The sequence below is a fragment of the Brienomyrus brachyistius genome, chromosome 6, assembly GCF_023856365.1.
Source record: "Brienomyrus brachyistius isolate T26 chromosome 6, BBRACH_0.4, whole genome shotgun sequence".
NCBI lineage: Eukaryota > Metazoa > Chordata > Actinopteri > Osteoglossiformes > Mormyridae > Brienomyrus > Brienomyrus brachyistius.
Window position 1 is genome coordinate 7,012,708 of NC_064538.1, and position 16,149 is coordinate 7,028,856.

General features: G+C 45.0%; 2 protein-coding genes across 7 annotated transcripts in view; one reads left to right on the forward strand and one right to left on the reverse strand.

Annotated features, from left to right (window-relative positions):
• Nucleotides 1-16,149, reverse strand: part of sulf2b (sulfatase 2b) — a 90,194-nt gene that overhangs the window by 15,694 nt on the left and 58,351 nt on the right. For 5 of the 6 annotated variants that reach the window (XM_049018506.1, XM_049018501.1, XM_049018503.1 and 2 more), the window contains exons 3-6: nucleotides 7,302-7,532; nucleotides 3,732-3,971; nucleotides 2,042-2,193; nucleotides 527-696 (exon numbers count right to left, since the gene is read on the reverse strand). In XM_049018506.1, coding sequence (XP_048874463.1) covers nucleotides 527-696; nucleotides 2,042-2,193; nucleotides 3,732-3,971; nucleotides 7,302-7,473 — 734 coding nt within the window. In that variant the 5' untranslated portion in view covers nucleotides 7,474-7,532. Of the gene's footprint in view, nucleotides 1-526; nucleotides 697-2,041; nucleotides 2,194-3,731; nucleotides 3,972-7,301; nucleotides 7,533-11,849; nucleotides 12,129-16,149 lie in introns of those variants that run through there. The other variant, XM_049018505.1, reaches the window with a different exon arrangement.
• Nucleotides 1-16,149, forward strand: part of LOC125745529 (protein kinase C-binding protein 1-like) — a 311,418-nt gene that overhangs the window by 11,693 nt on the left and 283,576 nt on the right. The window lies entirely within an intron of this gene.

Sequence of the window (16,149 nt, forward strand, 5' to 3'; positions counted from 1 at the left end):
GTGACGTAAGCGCAGTCTCACATATCAAAGGGACGCACACCCGCTCTGTGCTCACTGACCTTCCGAGAGCCCCGTCTTTATAAAAATTCATCACGGACAGGGTGTGTGCCGGAGTGTGTGTGGGGGGGGGGGGGGGGGGGCGGAGAGCGTTCCAGAGTGGCCCTGTGTACTGGCAAAAATTAGTTGCAGGCTGTAGCAAGAGAGCTGCTCCGAGTAAGAGAGGTGGTTTACTGCTGGCTTATGTGTACAGGTAGGAAGTGAAAGTCAAAAGGACAGACACACACGCAGAGCATAAGATGGAGAGAAGACAGAAGATGATATGCAAATAGTGGTGGAAGGACGATGCAGAGGAATATACCAATGAGGAAGACAGAAAAATGTCTCACCCCGAAATACAGCAAAGACTGTTGAGGAAAGGGCACGGTACCACTGACCCCTTCCTCTCTGTGTTTTGTGTTGCCAGGTCCCTCTCCCCTTTCTAAAGAATTTCCATGGTTGACACTACATCTGGCAGGTGACAACTCACATGTGCTGGGAGGCGTTGGGGAAGGAGCTGCTATACTGCGGCGCTGAGTCCTCCGGGCCATGAGGGGCAGCGTGGCTCAGCACCATCATCACGGGCCGGTGAGGGTACATTTTCTTAGAGATGCGGAAGTAGTTAATGCTGTCGTTGGTTATGATGTCAGTAAGGTAGTCCTGCATTAAAAACAAGAGAATAGATCTATAAAAATGTTTGAAGTCTGAGTGCTAGCCTTATCTATGCTTTTAATTTTGAACCTGACCTGCTAGAGATTTTGTAGTTTAATCTTTTTTTTTAGCTGAATCTTTGAGTGTGACAACACAAACTGCATCTGCTAATTGAATTTCTATAACTGTGAAAGTGGTGCACATGGGTCCATCTAACGACACAAATCCCCCGCCTTTGAGAAGAGTTAGAAATGAAAATTGGTCCTTTTTCTGTGGCCAAGCTGGAAACATTTGTTTCACCTTCTAAGCTCATCTTTTTGACTTGAGGAATGTCTCTCACTGTCCACTGCAGGCAAACATAACATAGAGGAAATTGGTGCCAGGTGTTGATGGTTTTTTTGGCAGTGGGTTAAAAAACTAAAAAAAATACTCAAAGAGGGACCTCAGGCATAAATCACTGGAGAGTGTCTGCCCACAGCGTGTGAAGGAATCAGAGGGCACTGCAAACTGGACCCTGTGGTCTCAATCACATTAATAGACAGCTGAAAACTGTGGCGTGACATTGGGTCTAAGGAACTGAGCTACTGTGCTCTGCTGGACACACAGCATTGGCCTCTGGCACAAGCCCCAACACCACCAGTAGAATGGACCGGGGCCCAGTGCAGCCCATAATGAAAGAAAGAGACCAAAGGATATGTTTACATCCTTTTTTTGGTCTGAAATGAGAAGTGAGGCACAACATAAATCTCAGTAACTAGACCCTCCTGACCACAGTCAGCTGCAGGAGAGCTAGCCATCATGATGATAGACACTGGGAATGTCTCCACTTGGGAGAAGCCTATGCAAGCAAACCATGTGGTAAATGTTCCTCACACTTTTGTAGGGAAATAAAGAAACTGTGTTTCTTCACTTGGTCGTTGACGTAAGTTGAAGATGTAAAGCTAAAAGATGTAAGCTAAAATTAAAGATGTAAGCTAAAATCCCTTTTCAGCCAATGGTCATCTGATGAGGCCACAACTGATTGATCAGGCAAGCCAGCGGCAGATTCCAGAAGCCCCACTATCAGCTACATCTACCAGTTATAAGCCCTTTACGCATGCCGGTGATGCTCTGAATATCTTGTGGATATGTGGCCAATGCTGCAAATAGCTTTGTGCCCTAGAGACAAGGCTTCAACACCCGCAGTGAACAGTATTACAGCATGCTGTCAATCACCGCTCCCATTGGGTTTCGCCATGCAGCAGCTGAATGGTGCAATCATCCCACAGGCCGTGGTTTTCAAAGCCTCATTTTTACCTCGCAGAACAGTAACCATCACACGAATGGGGCATGAAGAGGAAACAGTGGCGGAGACCTTCTGGTAGTTGAAACCATGCTTCTCCCGGACGCCATTCCTGCACAAGGTGTAGTTGTAGAAGCGGGAGTTCTTCACCAGCCCCACCCACTCTCTCCATCCAGGAGGCACGTAGGAGCCATTGTATTCATTCAGGTACTTCCCGAAGAAGGCTGTGTGGCAACATGAAAAAGTATGAGAAGTTTATTTTTTAATCTAAATGGTCTCGTACAGTATGTCACATCCAAAAATGTTTGAGAACAAGGAGGTCAAAAAATCTACATCTGCAATTTGAAATGGTGCACAGTACGCTTTAGATCACACTGCATTCAGCAGAGGGGGATAGTGCAGGTCCAGTAAAAGTAAAAATCTAGACCAAGTTTTGTTTCAACCAACCAATTGTGTACTCTGTGACTGTGACTCTTTGCACTCAACTGGTTGGATTTAACGAAGAAGAAAGGCTATAGACTCAATGACACCCCATATTCATGGTACAGAGCTACTGGATTACTATCAACCACTCCAGGCAGACAAGACTTGAAAATGAATTTTAACTAAAATCAAACAAAATTAATCTGACCCAATATTTGTGTTTACTACATTAGAGGCCAGTGTGCCTGTGGAAATGCATTGTGCCAGATTTTCATCCTGGTGGTACATCTCAGCTCTCTAAAATTCGAAAAGTTACCCACAGGAAAAAGAAAACATTTAAAAATGAAAAATAAATAGACTCTTCAGAAGGTTGGAAGATCTGAAGGTGAAATGTCAGCGAAATGATTTTTAGGTACAAATGCTTCCCCTTTTGAAGGTAATGTCAACGAGTGGTTGGAGAAGGACATGGTCTTTTCATTGATGTGTGCATCTGAGCACCATATTTATGCTCCTGTTCTATCAAGCTGATTCAGCTCCTCAAAGAATACCCGATTATAAGTCTTTCAATGTAAAGCAATTCCTTTAAAAGGGCCTTTCAAGTTAAAGGAAATGGAATTAAAACTATCAATTAATTAATATAAGAAAAGGAATAAATCTACTGGTGATTAAATTTTGCAGTGAGGTGTGGTTGTTTTACCAGGGTAAGGTGCACTCATTGATGTAAAATAGGACAGGGCAGGGATGGCGGAGGGCCACATGTACCCAGGCAGATTTATAGGGGCCCCTGAATATAAAAGCTATAACTTATATGCTCAAGGAAAATTATACCTCTGCTCTTCAAAGCGTAAGGGACCTGTATTTCCTCAGAGTAGGGTAGGGCCCAAGGTGACATTTTGTTAGAGCTCCAGAAATTCTAGCTATGCTTCTGGTATGGGTTAATGCATTTACATTAGCCTAGCATGTTAATTCTGCTTAAGGCCACAAAGGCAGTATCTATGCCTCATGCACCGCAGTCTGCCTGTAGGTGGCGCAGTGATGTGGGCTGCTGTCTTCTGTGCCGAGCCCCAACAATGTCAGAAGTGGGAAATAAAACTAAATTTGACAACCTAACAGGTGGGAGTGATCCCCTTCCCCGTGCAGCCATAGTTGTGGGAGGGCTTGAAACTTAGATCTAAGGGGGGCAGGGCACTGTGAGGGTCTCGCTAAGACATGTTAGCCTATTGCTGTTGCTCCTTACTGGTGTTTCATTACATTACATGTTCTACTATGTTACACTGACACCAAGGTGAGGGTGGAAAATGAGTGTGAGGCAGAGAGACACACACATATGCACACACACCTGTGCGGTAGCCGGTGCTATTGAGATAGACTCCGAAGGTGCGGGGCTCATGTTGGGCCTGCCAGGATGGCGAGGAGCAGTTCTCGTTGTTGGTGTAGGTGTTGTGGTTGTGCACATACTTCCCCGTAAGCATGGAGGAGCGCGACGGGCAGCACATTGGCGTGGTCACGAAGGCGTTGGAGAAGTGTGTCCCTCCTTGCTCCATGATGCGCCGTGTCTTGTTCATGGCCTGCATGGAACCTATGGTAATGGGGAGAGAGAGCGGGCGGGCGTCAGGTGTCAACATGGCCAGCCATCGCCGCAGTTTCCAAATATGGAGCTAATGACATGGGTGGGGTTGAGAAGGACCTTTAGCAGCCAAAATGGCCCCAATACACAGAAAACAAAAAGCAGATGGAAAATAACCAGGATATTGTTGCCATAAAGACATGTATTCAATAATTCCCAGCTTTGTTTTGTTGGCTAAAATTTGGGGCTATTTGGGGCTCGGCACAGCCAAGAAGGGTCTCTATAGGCCAGGAAGCATTCTGGCAAGCACACCTCCTGTGATCCCAACATAAAGAAAAGGCTTCTGGATAAATCCGGTTCCAGGTGCCACAGCGACATAAGCCCTCTGCGGTTCTGTCTGCAGCTGTGACGCTGGGCCTGGGAGCATCCTGACGGATTCACGCGTCGCGAAAGCCTGGCCTCTGTTCCCCTGGCGACCGAATTCCCAGGATGCTGCCGACAGGACAGCGCCAGCTAATGGGTGTGCTTCGGCAGTGCTGCTTAAAATGCGGAATGGGCTCCACAGACGCACTGGCAGGAAGGTCAGACTGACCCCCCCCCCCCACGCATCCCACCCCGCTTGACCTTTTCAAATGCGTCCGGCAAGCGTTCCACTGTAGACACAAAGGTCAAAAGCAGACAGCTGTTTTCAGAAGGCATGTTCATAGAGCCCGTTGACAACTTGGGGGTAGCAAGTGCTTCTTTTTTTCCTTTATAGCAACATGTTCGTAAACCATTGGGAGAAAGAGAAAAAGAGGCCCCCCTCAAAATAAACGGAGGGGCCATTAGCTCCCATCCCCTGTCCGCGCCGATTTCTATGCCCTTGTGCCTTCTGAATTTAAGCCAAGCCCTCGTCACTGTTCAGGTAAGCATGTGGACTAATCCAACATAATTTATTTTTGTTTGGTGTAGTGCAGTAATTAATTTCCCTGGTGAATAGGGAAAAGAGCAAACAGAATGTACAATTTATCAGCAGACCTCCCTGCCCATTCATTTCACGAGTCATGAGTAATCCCTGCCAAAAATATCCCATTTTTTGTATGCAATTTTAAATTGCAAAGTGCAAATCTTTTTGGTAAGCTCTTCCTAAATTGCCTCCATCTTTCCTTGTACGTAACTACTTTATTGATTTTTTTTTTTAATTCAGGGAAAATGTAAGAAAATGGGCACCAAAGTGAGAGGATGAAACATAGAGACCTGAAAGGGAAGGCATTTATCCTGGATTATACTGTTTTTCACCACAAGAGGTATAGTCATTGTTCTGCCTCTGACTGGAGAAATTATGCACATCAAACCTGTTAGACAAAAACTGTGTGGAACCCCACCGAGTGCCAAATGCATATCATTAATGGAAAAAGTTTCTCATCTGTTTGCGTGACACAAGAACATGCTCCTTCTTGTACCAGACCTCCACTCTGGGGAAAAAAATTGGACCAATATTTCTGTAAAGTATATGTCGTCATTCTGAGTGTGGGTCAAATTTTCAGCTGGTCTTCCATGACAAATCAGGGGGGAAACCTGCCTGTCCATCAATGTTTTTTTCTGACACTTAAAGAACTCTGAACTAACTGAGTAAGGTTTCAGGGGAATGTCGTGGCATACAGGCAGACAGGCTCCTAGTTGAGTTCTTTATGTGGTGTCTCAATGCACGTTTTTCGGAGAAAAATATCTAGGTCTTGTTTGACACCAAAACAGTGATTTGCTGGGAGTGTCAGGTGTGTGCTTAGTTCAGTCTGTCAGATGGTGTAGGATAAGTCAAAACACAGCTTTTGTAATGGGAAAAGGGATGAAAATCATACAGCAATTAGATGATATCCTGTTCGTAATTAAAAAGTATTCCACAACATCCAAGTCATCCTCACTTATGACAGAGTTAAGCCATTTTAGAGTAATATCAGCTTGTTTTGAGTCTTGATTGTTTCAATCTGACTGCTCCACAACTGAGTGGTTCTGCAATCTATTTGAGTGATTTTTCTCTTGCAAACAGGGAAAAGTCGAGGGAAAAACACCAGGGAAAAAAGGGATGGAAATAATCACATAGTGGAAGAACAAGCATGATGAATTCATAGTATAATAACTGTTGACATGCAAAGGAAAACATTCGTAGGCTCGCCAAAGCGTCTGCCCTGCGTCGCTGATAATTACAGCCGTTTGAATGACAATAATGTGTGTTTGAAGGCTTGAAAGAACAAGCAGAGGCGTCACGCGGTGCATAAGCGAGGAACTGCAGTATTGCCGCTAGCTGTCACGCGGGAGAAGAAAGTAAAACAAATGCAGCCTGACTTCCTGAGGATTCTTACTGACGGCCTCTTGAAGAGCCTGATCTGTTTGCATCGGATGGAACGGAACGTCTCACCCGAATGTCTTCTACGTCAATTAGTGGTGGGAGGGGAATGCGGCATCCCCTGGTGTGATAAGGAGGCCCCCCACTTCTGGAGCCCAGGCACAGAACCACACTTGGCCATCGCTGCCTTTGACGGCACGCTTCCCCTGGAGATACACCGGGGCCTAATTAGCAGCCGCCCAACTGAACGCTTTCATATCCACACCGATGTAGACGGCCATTTACACAGTATGTATGTCATTCATTCCAGTTGTCAACGCCTTCAAAGATCAGACTTGATAGCTGAACATAGCTCTCTCTCTCTGTCTTACAGGAGTCTGTTTCACTTTGCTGTCTGTATGCCGCATAGACATACCGTTTCACAAGTAGCTTGATCGTGAGAAATTTTCTAATCTTCCTATCCACATCATAGCGTGGTTCTGTTGGTGTAGGTCCTGTAATTATGAAGCACCTCTTTTATGGACTGTCAGCTATAGTATGAAAGGATTGTCTCTATAAATGACACATGGGACAGAATTTGCCTTTTGTTGAACAGACACTCAAAAAATGCACATTCTTGATACACGTGAATCTATTTTCAACTCATTCACAGAACATCTGTGCCGCACACGCCGTCACAATATAATTTATATCATATTAAAAATTTGCCACACCCAAAATGTGCATAAATTTTTCTATATTTCTGCATTGCATTGAATCTTGGTTCCGAACGGTGTGTGAGTGTGCCCTGCGATGGGTTGACACCCCATCCTGGGTTGTTCCCTGCCTTGCTCCTATGCCTTCTGGGACAGGCACCGGACACCCCCCACCCCCCCCCCCCCCCCGGACCCTGAATAGGCAGAGCGGGTACTTAAAATGGATTGATGGATGGATGAATCTTGCTTCCTTTCCCCATGCAAAAAGGACACAATACTTCGGGGTAGAGGGTGTCATCTGGGAGAGATCACTCCTGTACTCACCCAACTCCATGTCCTGGTCGTCCGTCAATATGAGGATAATGTTGGGTCTGATGTTGCGCCGGTCCCTCTGGAAGCGGGCCTTCAGGCGCTGGTTGGACAGGAACACGGAGCCATGGGCGAGAGTGAGGAGCCCCAGCAGCAGGAAGCCCACAGACAGCCCGCGCCCAGCCATCGCACTCCAAAGCCTGCTCAGACCTTGCTCACACTATTGCTGTTCCCACCTCGCCGCTCCTGTCAACAAAACACACAGGAATGAAGTCAGCTGCTGCCGCAGAGATGAAGCCCAGACGCACTCACAGCATTTCTTAACCCGGTCCTCGGGGACCCTCCGATGGTCCACATTTTTTCTCACTCCCAGCTCCCAACAGCAGCAAAAACATGGACTGTCCTGGGGTCTGCATGGACCACTTTGATAAACACTGTGTTCTCAGATCTCCTGCAATGCGTGCTGCAATCTGGAAGCACCTGCATGTTCTAACTACTGTGTTTCTTAGAGATCCCATCAGATTTCCCAAAGCTATAAGTGTTCACACCACTCAAGCCGTCTGGCCACCCACACAACAAAGTCCACACGGGACCCGATATGGCAATAAAAGTAGAACCGTAGGATCACATCATCACACAGGATGCGCTGATGTGCCGTTATACAGTGCCCCTGGGCTCCGCCATCCCACACCTCTCTCACAAGGATGACGTCTTGTCCTCCTGCCTAGCACCCATGATGTGATGAAACGGTCACACTCTCAGCACCTCCTCTCCAACTGATGGATTGCTGAAGCTGGGAAGGTGAGACTCGCATTCACTCAGGTTTTCTCTCTTTCGCTCTCTCACAGGCCCATATAAATCTGCCGGTTCAAGCACTCCAATCATTTATCAACCATTAACAATGCATTAGAGCATGTAATCATCAGCTGGAGGGAAACATATGGTGACCAGCGGGACATCGGAGTAGCAGGGAGCTGAGGGCCGTAGTCAGATGAGTCAAGCCAGGGTAGAGGATGAGGTAGAGATGGTGGGGATGACAGCAGGGAGAAGGGGAAGCAGATGGGGCAGGATTTTTAAAAAAGTTGTTTGGCGAGCAGTGCTTCGTGAGAGCTGATGAAGTTTTAAATGATGGCTGTTGGGTCGAGGTGGGCGGCCGAGGTGCGAGGAATCATGGTTATGTTTTGCTTCTTTACCTTTGTCAGTACAAAAGCACCGGCCTGGTACCCTCTGGAACAATGTTTGCAGGAAGATCTGCTTGGGTACAACTCCTGTTTTTTGACTGCAAAAATGGACTCCACACCCCTCTGCATTTACAGCTCCTCCCGACGACCAGTACTTTCTTTCTAAAACTGACACCTTTAGGGCGATCCATCCGACACCTGTCTCATTCACATTTCTCATCTGGCGATACCTGCATGCCTGGCGCATGCAGGATTAGACGAACACAGAGATCTATATCCGAAACGCGGTAATGAATTTCAGCGCGCACGACAAACGCTCTCCCACTGTTTTACAGCTGTCCTGTGTCGAGGCATGTATCAGTTCTCCATTCTGGTTACATTTTACTCTCTCACCCATGACCACCTGCTGTGGGAGGGACTCACTCTCGCAGTGTAAATCAAGCATACTGTGGCCGCTTTAACAGGTGAGTGCTTGAGGGGAGAAGAGGCTGGGCGCCAGTTAAGCGTATGTCGGAGATGCATCCCAGAGGATAGTGGCCATAAAGTCATGCAGATCCATCTGCCGGATACATGCATTTGTGCAGCTGCTGCAGGTCCGAGCGCGCTCCCAGCAAACGGGTTAATGCACTGCAACCCCCCCCTCTTTCCATCATCCGCGCAGACTGCTGGGACAGATTTGTCTCCTGAAGTCTGCAGCCCTTTATGGTTCCACATGAAAGAGTCCCAGCTGAGCTGCATGCTCCGCTGATGGCTGCCCGCGCTACCTGCTCCAGAGGGAATCATAGGGCTGTTTCTATTTACGGAGAACCCCAGCAACCCGCCCATCATGCCCAGAGCTGTCCTGGCCTTTCACAGCAGCCCTCAGCAGTGGAGCATGAAGATGTCTCACACTGATGGCGAGGCGAAGAAAGCCCTTAGTGGGCATTAATGTCAAATCTGAGGTTCCTGCAGGTCTTTACTAAATTGTTTTCACACAGCAGTTTGACAGAGCAAAGTGTGATAACTTTTCCCTTGTCACGATTTCTTTTGCAATGCATAATTGATTTGTTTATCATAATAACATATCGGAGTTTTATGATCCTGACAACTTCGTTGACTACTCTGTAGTGTAAGTGTCCAAAGGTCCTCAAGCCTTTTGCCTCATGGCTGCGGTTCGCATGTGCATAATCTGAACACAAGCCGCAGCAAAGGATCTCCTGGTGAAAAGTGCTGGAAATGAGGTAAGAAAAGATGGGGCACCAGGACTGACAGAAGATAAAATGATAATGGTTTTGCAATTTACTGTGAAGAAATGAGGAGTTAATCAGCATGCCAAATCGCTCAATTACACGCAGCCAACACAGGACACCAGGAAAAAAGCATGTTTATCCTGCTTGGCGGTTTTTATTACTTTCCTCATAAACTGCCTCTCACTAACCTGGTATTATATTTTAAATTACACTACATTAAATTAAATCACTAGCCTGCTTTACGTAGAATAAACCATTGTGTTCTCTGATTCAACATTTAAATCATTATATTAAAAATCAAATGCATATTTATCTATTAGCAATATTATGAAACAAAATTACATGGTTCAAACGCTTAGGGTTTTTTTAACGTTAATACAGCGATTATTAACGGCTCTCCCCACCCGGCCAAATATTTTAAATCCCTATTTTAAATTACAAAACTGGGGGATGTCATTTGCTAAACCGTTGTTTTTCTCCATGAGCGCGAAGCAGCGAAAGCCTTCCTATTCTTTGATTTGTACATAATGTACACGAAACTAGCGGTTAGCGGCGCGGCGCCCCGCCGAGCGCCTTTAGAAAAGCGCGGCTGGGGAAACAAAACAGCGCCGCGCGAAGCTAAAGAGCCGCGCGAGCAGCGTCACGCGCGCGATGAGCTTCAGCTGCGCTACCGGGCGAGCTCGTGAGTCCCTGCAGCCCGTTCTCCCGGCCACTGCGGTGAGAGGACCCTCACTAGTTTTTCATTCGTTTTTATTTTATATTACTTTATTTTTTCATGTGATATTATTGTTCACAGTGCCAGTAAAAAAAAAAAAAAAAACGGCACGCTTTGCACGCATGCGGACCTGCGCGAATCGAACTCGCGATTAATATAATGATGGTTCAGGTGTAGTCCTGCGCTACAAATTTCTCAAGTTCCTCTTTAGTTTAAATTTGTAATTATTACACACTTGTATGTAAAGTAATTTTGTGTAGTCTTCAGCCATTTATATGACTACTAACTGCTCTGTGTATCTAACTTATTTTAACTTCTTGTGGATCTAACATTAACAAATCATGCCATATTTTACATCACAGACAAATGACACCGTGCTCACATGAATATCACAACAATATACTTGGCTCAATATTTAATTAAATTATTTTGTATTTCACACTAATACTGGTTTAATGATAAAATTTTTTTTTCTTGATTGTAGTATCGCTAGGTTTAGTTATTATCTATACCTTTACACAAATTATATCCGCATTTTAAAAACAAAAAATCCAGGGCTCAGTGTCTGAGATGTACTTAAATATGGTGTTTGGATAAATTTACATACCTCGTGTGTAAGAATTTGGGAAAAAAACAAATGTAAATGTCTAAATCTCAGTGCAGACTAACCAAACAAAATAAAACACTGGTGAAACTGTCTCAGAATTAGAGATGCACTAATATCAGCATATTAGGTTGGTATTGGGTTACAACTGAGAGGAAATGATAACATAAACACTGAAAATATGTGAAAACACTGGCTCACATGGCTACAGGGAACATACAAGTATTTTTAACCGGCAGATTCCAGTTGACATGCTGATTAATGCTTATGGCAGAGGAAGACAGTGTGACTGTGCAGCTCCGGTTCATATGGAGTGCGACGGTGACATGCCAGGGCATCCCATGTCCAGGGAGTCAGCGCTGATGGGCACCAGCGGCCCCCACGTTTCAGAGGGTCTGACCCCCACCCCAGGCTCTGTCTCTCCTTCCACGAACCCCGCTTCAGCCCCAGTGCGCCGACTCCCCTCCCCACGGCACCCATCCTCCAGAGCACACCCCCCCATTACACGCAGGGGCAGCTTTTGTCCTGTGCACAATGCGAGGCGTCCCCAAACCTCCTGACATGGGCCTGCTGCCAGCCCCAGAGCCATTAATCCTAAGGTCTCGGAGAGCGTAGAAAGTGTAAGCTTTAGAATACACTGGCGAGGGGGGGCAAGGAACTTTTAACCATGTTTAAAAATAGACAAAGTAGCGAAACATACCTGGAGGAAACAGAACAAAGTACCTGACCCTCCCACAGAGCCGTGGCCAGGTGGGGCGCACACCCACGCACTGGCCCCCACCTCCTTGAAGAGCAGCACCAGCCTGCTGCTCTGCTTCCCACAGACGATCCTACCTCATCGCAGTCGATCCCGGGGCTCTTCCAGTGCTCGGATCACGATTGGCCGGCCAGCAGGAAACCATCCAGAGTAAGGCTGCGCTAGCGTTGCATGGCGCTGTAAATCCCCTCACACCGCTGCAGTCCTAACTGTCTCCTGTGGTTGTTGCTCTTGCTGTCTCCCTCTTTCTCTTTTCCTCCCTCTCTCCCTGCCCCTTTTTCCTCTCTATCTGTGCTTCTGCCTTGCTCTCTCTCTGTCTCTCTCTCTCTCTCTCGCACACTCTCTCTCACCCTCTCTCTCTCTCGCTCCCTCACAGCTGTGCTCGCTCCTCTTTATTTTCTGCTCTTCCCTTCCCAGGCATTCAGTCCTGGAGGATTGATGTTCTCTAACCTTGAGGTCTGCTGTTTTCAATTTACCAGCCCAATGTCTCCCCATTCCGTCTGAGTGCCCCCCCGCTACCCCCCCCCCACCTCTGCCCCGGGCTTAGCCGTTAGTCTGACAGGAAAGAAATGCAAAATCCATTTTCTAAAACGGTTACAAGCGACATGGTGAGGGTACAAAGAAACCTGCTGTCGTCAAGTCCGGCATTAACATGCATTCCACTGAGACTAAGGCGGAGAATGGATCAATAAGCCGTATTCGGTTGCTTATTAATACAATACAAGGTAAGCTGAAGCATTCAACATGAGCTCAATTGCATTTTTACTGCGCAGCAGAACTTAAATTTAATTCTGCAGATTGTTCTTGTTTTTTCAGAATAATAATTGAAATCCATCATATCTACAAGTCTTTGATTTCTCAAGCAATACATTCCATTGATCCCTTTTCTAAGTGTGTACGGTCAGACTAGCAGAGGGACGTGAAGATGCTGCGAGGCAGTATAAGGGACAAGGCTGGGGGACGCCCTGGGAGGCATGCCACTAAATATGCTTTGGTCAGAGCAAAAAATCATCACATCGCCTTAAGAAAAATCTTAATATTTTAAGATTTTAAGGTTAAAGAGAAGATGAACACAACTAAACATAGAAATTAATTATGATTACTATTATAAAAAGGAAAACAGTAAAACAAATGAAATGTAAGTTTCTTTGTGGTTTGGTTTCTTGCAGGCAGTTCATTAAAAATATAATGTTAAATTTAAATGTTACAACATTCATTACAGGAAATTACAATTCTGCTGTAATCAAACGATACTATAAATATATACAATATAAATGTATGTTTGCAAATCTATAATTGGTTAATTAAAAGAAAAAAATCTGAAATTTGGCTCAAGGTATCTTGTACTATTCAAAAATGATTTTTTTTTTTTTATCTCATAATTAAGTATGACTGTAACCTTATTACCATGACTGTAATAAGTGGATGTGTGCATGGAAGATGAATAGATAATTACATATCTTTCATTGCGTTTTTAATTTTAATTCTCTCCCGCTTCTCGTTACAGTTTAATAAATAAGATGTATTTGTAAGGATTTTACTTTTTTGCAATTTTAAGATACCATGCAATAAAGTCCAAGGTGTTTTTTTCATATTGAAAAGCAATTAAAAAATGTAATTAAAACAAAGAATAAATGTTTCATAAAAACAATATATTTCAGAAACAAATGCAAAGAGAGAAAGATTGCAATCTGCTTATTTTGCAGCTTCTCCCCACCGATTTGCTCCTTCTCTAATTAACTTTGCTTATCACGGTTCGTTAGACGATGTCACCTGGAAGGAGAGAGGCATGTAAAGAGCCAGAATGAGCTCGGTACGAGGGGCTCAGCCACTTGTGTGCCTGTACCCCACGCAGTCCCCGCATTGCCTGCCCACTAGTCCACATGGCTCAAGTGGCCAGTCGATGAGCTGAGATGAATTGCCTGGGATGGCAGTGCATAGATTAACATGTAAATTTTTATTACCACGCCGAAAGGGTGGTGCATGCTGAGATGAATGCATGTGTAATTGAGTGCTTAAATGATGGATGGGGCTTGGTTCTGGCGCAACCCGGGATTCATACTGAGAAATGTGGATTTAATGAACCTTTTGGTGGTCCGGTGGATGTCTGGAGCAGGGAAGCCATTTGCTTGATTGATAAAGTGCCATTTGCAAATGATCTTCTCTTGGCAGTCGAGTCAGTTTCCCTGAGACGTTTTTTTTTTTTTTGACAGGTCTAACACCTCGTTGCTGGGCGAGATGCACTGTCCCAGTCTGGTCTATCATGCAGGGAGGGAGAGCGATGCTAAAGACTGTTTTCCAATAAACCGGACTGCGCGTTGCAAGAATAATAATGCTAACGTGTGTTAATGCTGACGTATACTAACGCTAACGTGTGTTAATGCTAAACACATGGGGAATGCTGACCAAAATCACATGGTAAGAATACAGCTTATCGTGTTATAGTCCTTGAAGTGCTGTGCATTTGTTCCGAGTGTGATGACCTAATTAGACTGCTTTATGGTTTTAAAATGGCTTTCTTTACACGTCATTGCTTTTTTAAACTCACTGTTCACCATCGGGGCCCGTGACCGCTGCTAGTTAGAGGGCGGTGGCGTAGGTGTGTTACGAGCAGGCAGGTTATTGATACTAAAGAAAGAACGTCCTGCCAGCAATGATAGCCGTTCAAACCCTCTATAATTCGTGGTGGAATTAAGTAACATCGATGCTACTGCAATCTGGACTGGGCTGAAATCCCAGTGAAGAGAATGCTGTTGTATCCTTGGGTGTTCTCTCCGTTACTGGAATAAAAATGTCTTAATGGGGCATTGGGAAGCCGGCATTGTACGCTCCCTGGAAGAGGGTGACAGCTAAGGAAATAAGTAACCCAGCTAACAGGGAACATTCCCAGAACATTAGCTAACATTATTTAAAGGTTGCCACAATGTAATTTGCTAACATTAATGGAATATTACTTTCACATTTTACCAAAGGTTCTGTCAATGTCAGCACAGAAACATTATTACCTGAACATCCTTTTAACATAATATTGAAAATTATATAAATAGAACTATATTATAAAAGCACCATATGTGTATACTGCAAATAAACCATCTGGCCTTGAACCCATGACCACTGGCATATACAGTAAGGCAACAGTGCTACCAGCAGCTTTCATTTGCTTTTGTGTTATTACTCTTAGTTGTAGTAATGAGATACAATTTTCTACGATCATCAGCAAAACTGAATGCTTTGAACTTTTCCATACCTTTATTGTAATGTTCGGCAACATTCGTAGAACGATATATTGTTAGCTGGGAAGGCGTAACACGTTCGGCAAGATTAGAAGTGAGCCTAAGCCCAGCTGTAATGAATTTTATCAGCAGATATCGCTAAGCTGCCATATCTCCGAGACACATGTGTATACGTTTCCTAATAAGCGTCTTCTTCAGTGACACCGTCGTACAGAGGTATCTCCGCTACATCTTCTAAGTACTTATTCAGTTTGGGGCTACGGTAACCTTGGAGCCCATCCCAGCATGTACAGAGCACATCCTTTCACACACTATAGGCCATTTTACCCAACTGCCACGTTTTGGACTGTGGTTGTTGCTTGCAGCACGAACACGGGAAGCATCTGTAAACAAGCCCACAGCCCCGTGGGGGTTAGGCTGCGGTGCTAAGCCACTGAGCCACAAAGCCCAGCCAGGCCAGGCAGAGCTTTCCGTACAAATCCCAGCCAGTAAGCTCTGTGCATTTGGTCATCTCTGTAATTCATTTCTCTGTCACAGTTTCTAGCTGTCGGCATGTCAGAAGTTCAACTGCAGCCCTTACAAGGAAGACGAAAAAAATTATGTATATACACTCACACACACAGACATATATATGTGTGTAATTACTGGGTGTCGTGGTGTTCGGTTTCAGTGGCAGATATCTCCAGCAGACAAGCTTTTCTCCTCCACATTTTAAACTTTAACTGGAAACAACAAAACTTCAGCTCAGACTTCTTCATTTTCACAACGCAGAACTTCTAATCAGAAAAACAAAACTATCTTAACTGCAGTGTAAAAAAATACCTTTCCATTGTCCTCATTGTTCCCATGGTTCTCTTTCTCCTCTGCCAGATATGTTTGGTTTACATCTTGTTGTCCTTCTGATGCAACTGAAACTTTTCTCTCTTTCGCTACCTTTCTTTTCTCGCAGGAAGCAGTGACTTCCTTTTACTCTTTGCAGAAAGTAAATGAACTATTTTAAATGTACTTTTTAAAATGAATGTTGTCAGTTTTTCTCCAATGTGTTTGGAGGTCATCAACAGGCCTTCGTCTGCCCCATTAGTAGCCTGGAACCTGTCGCCATGGTGACCCCCATTTAAACCTGGACCCAATGCCCACACGGCAC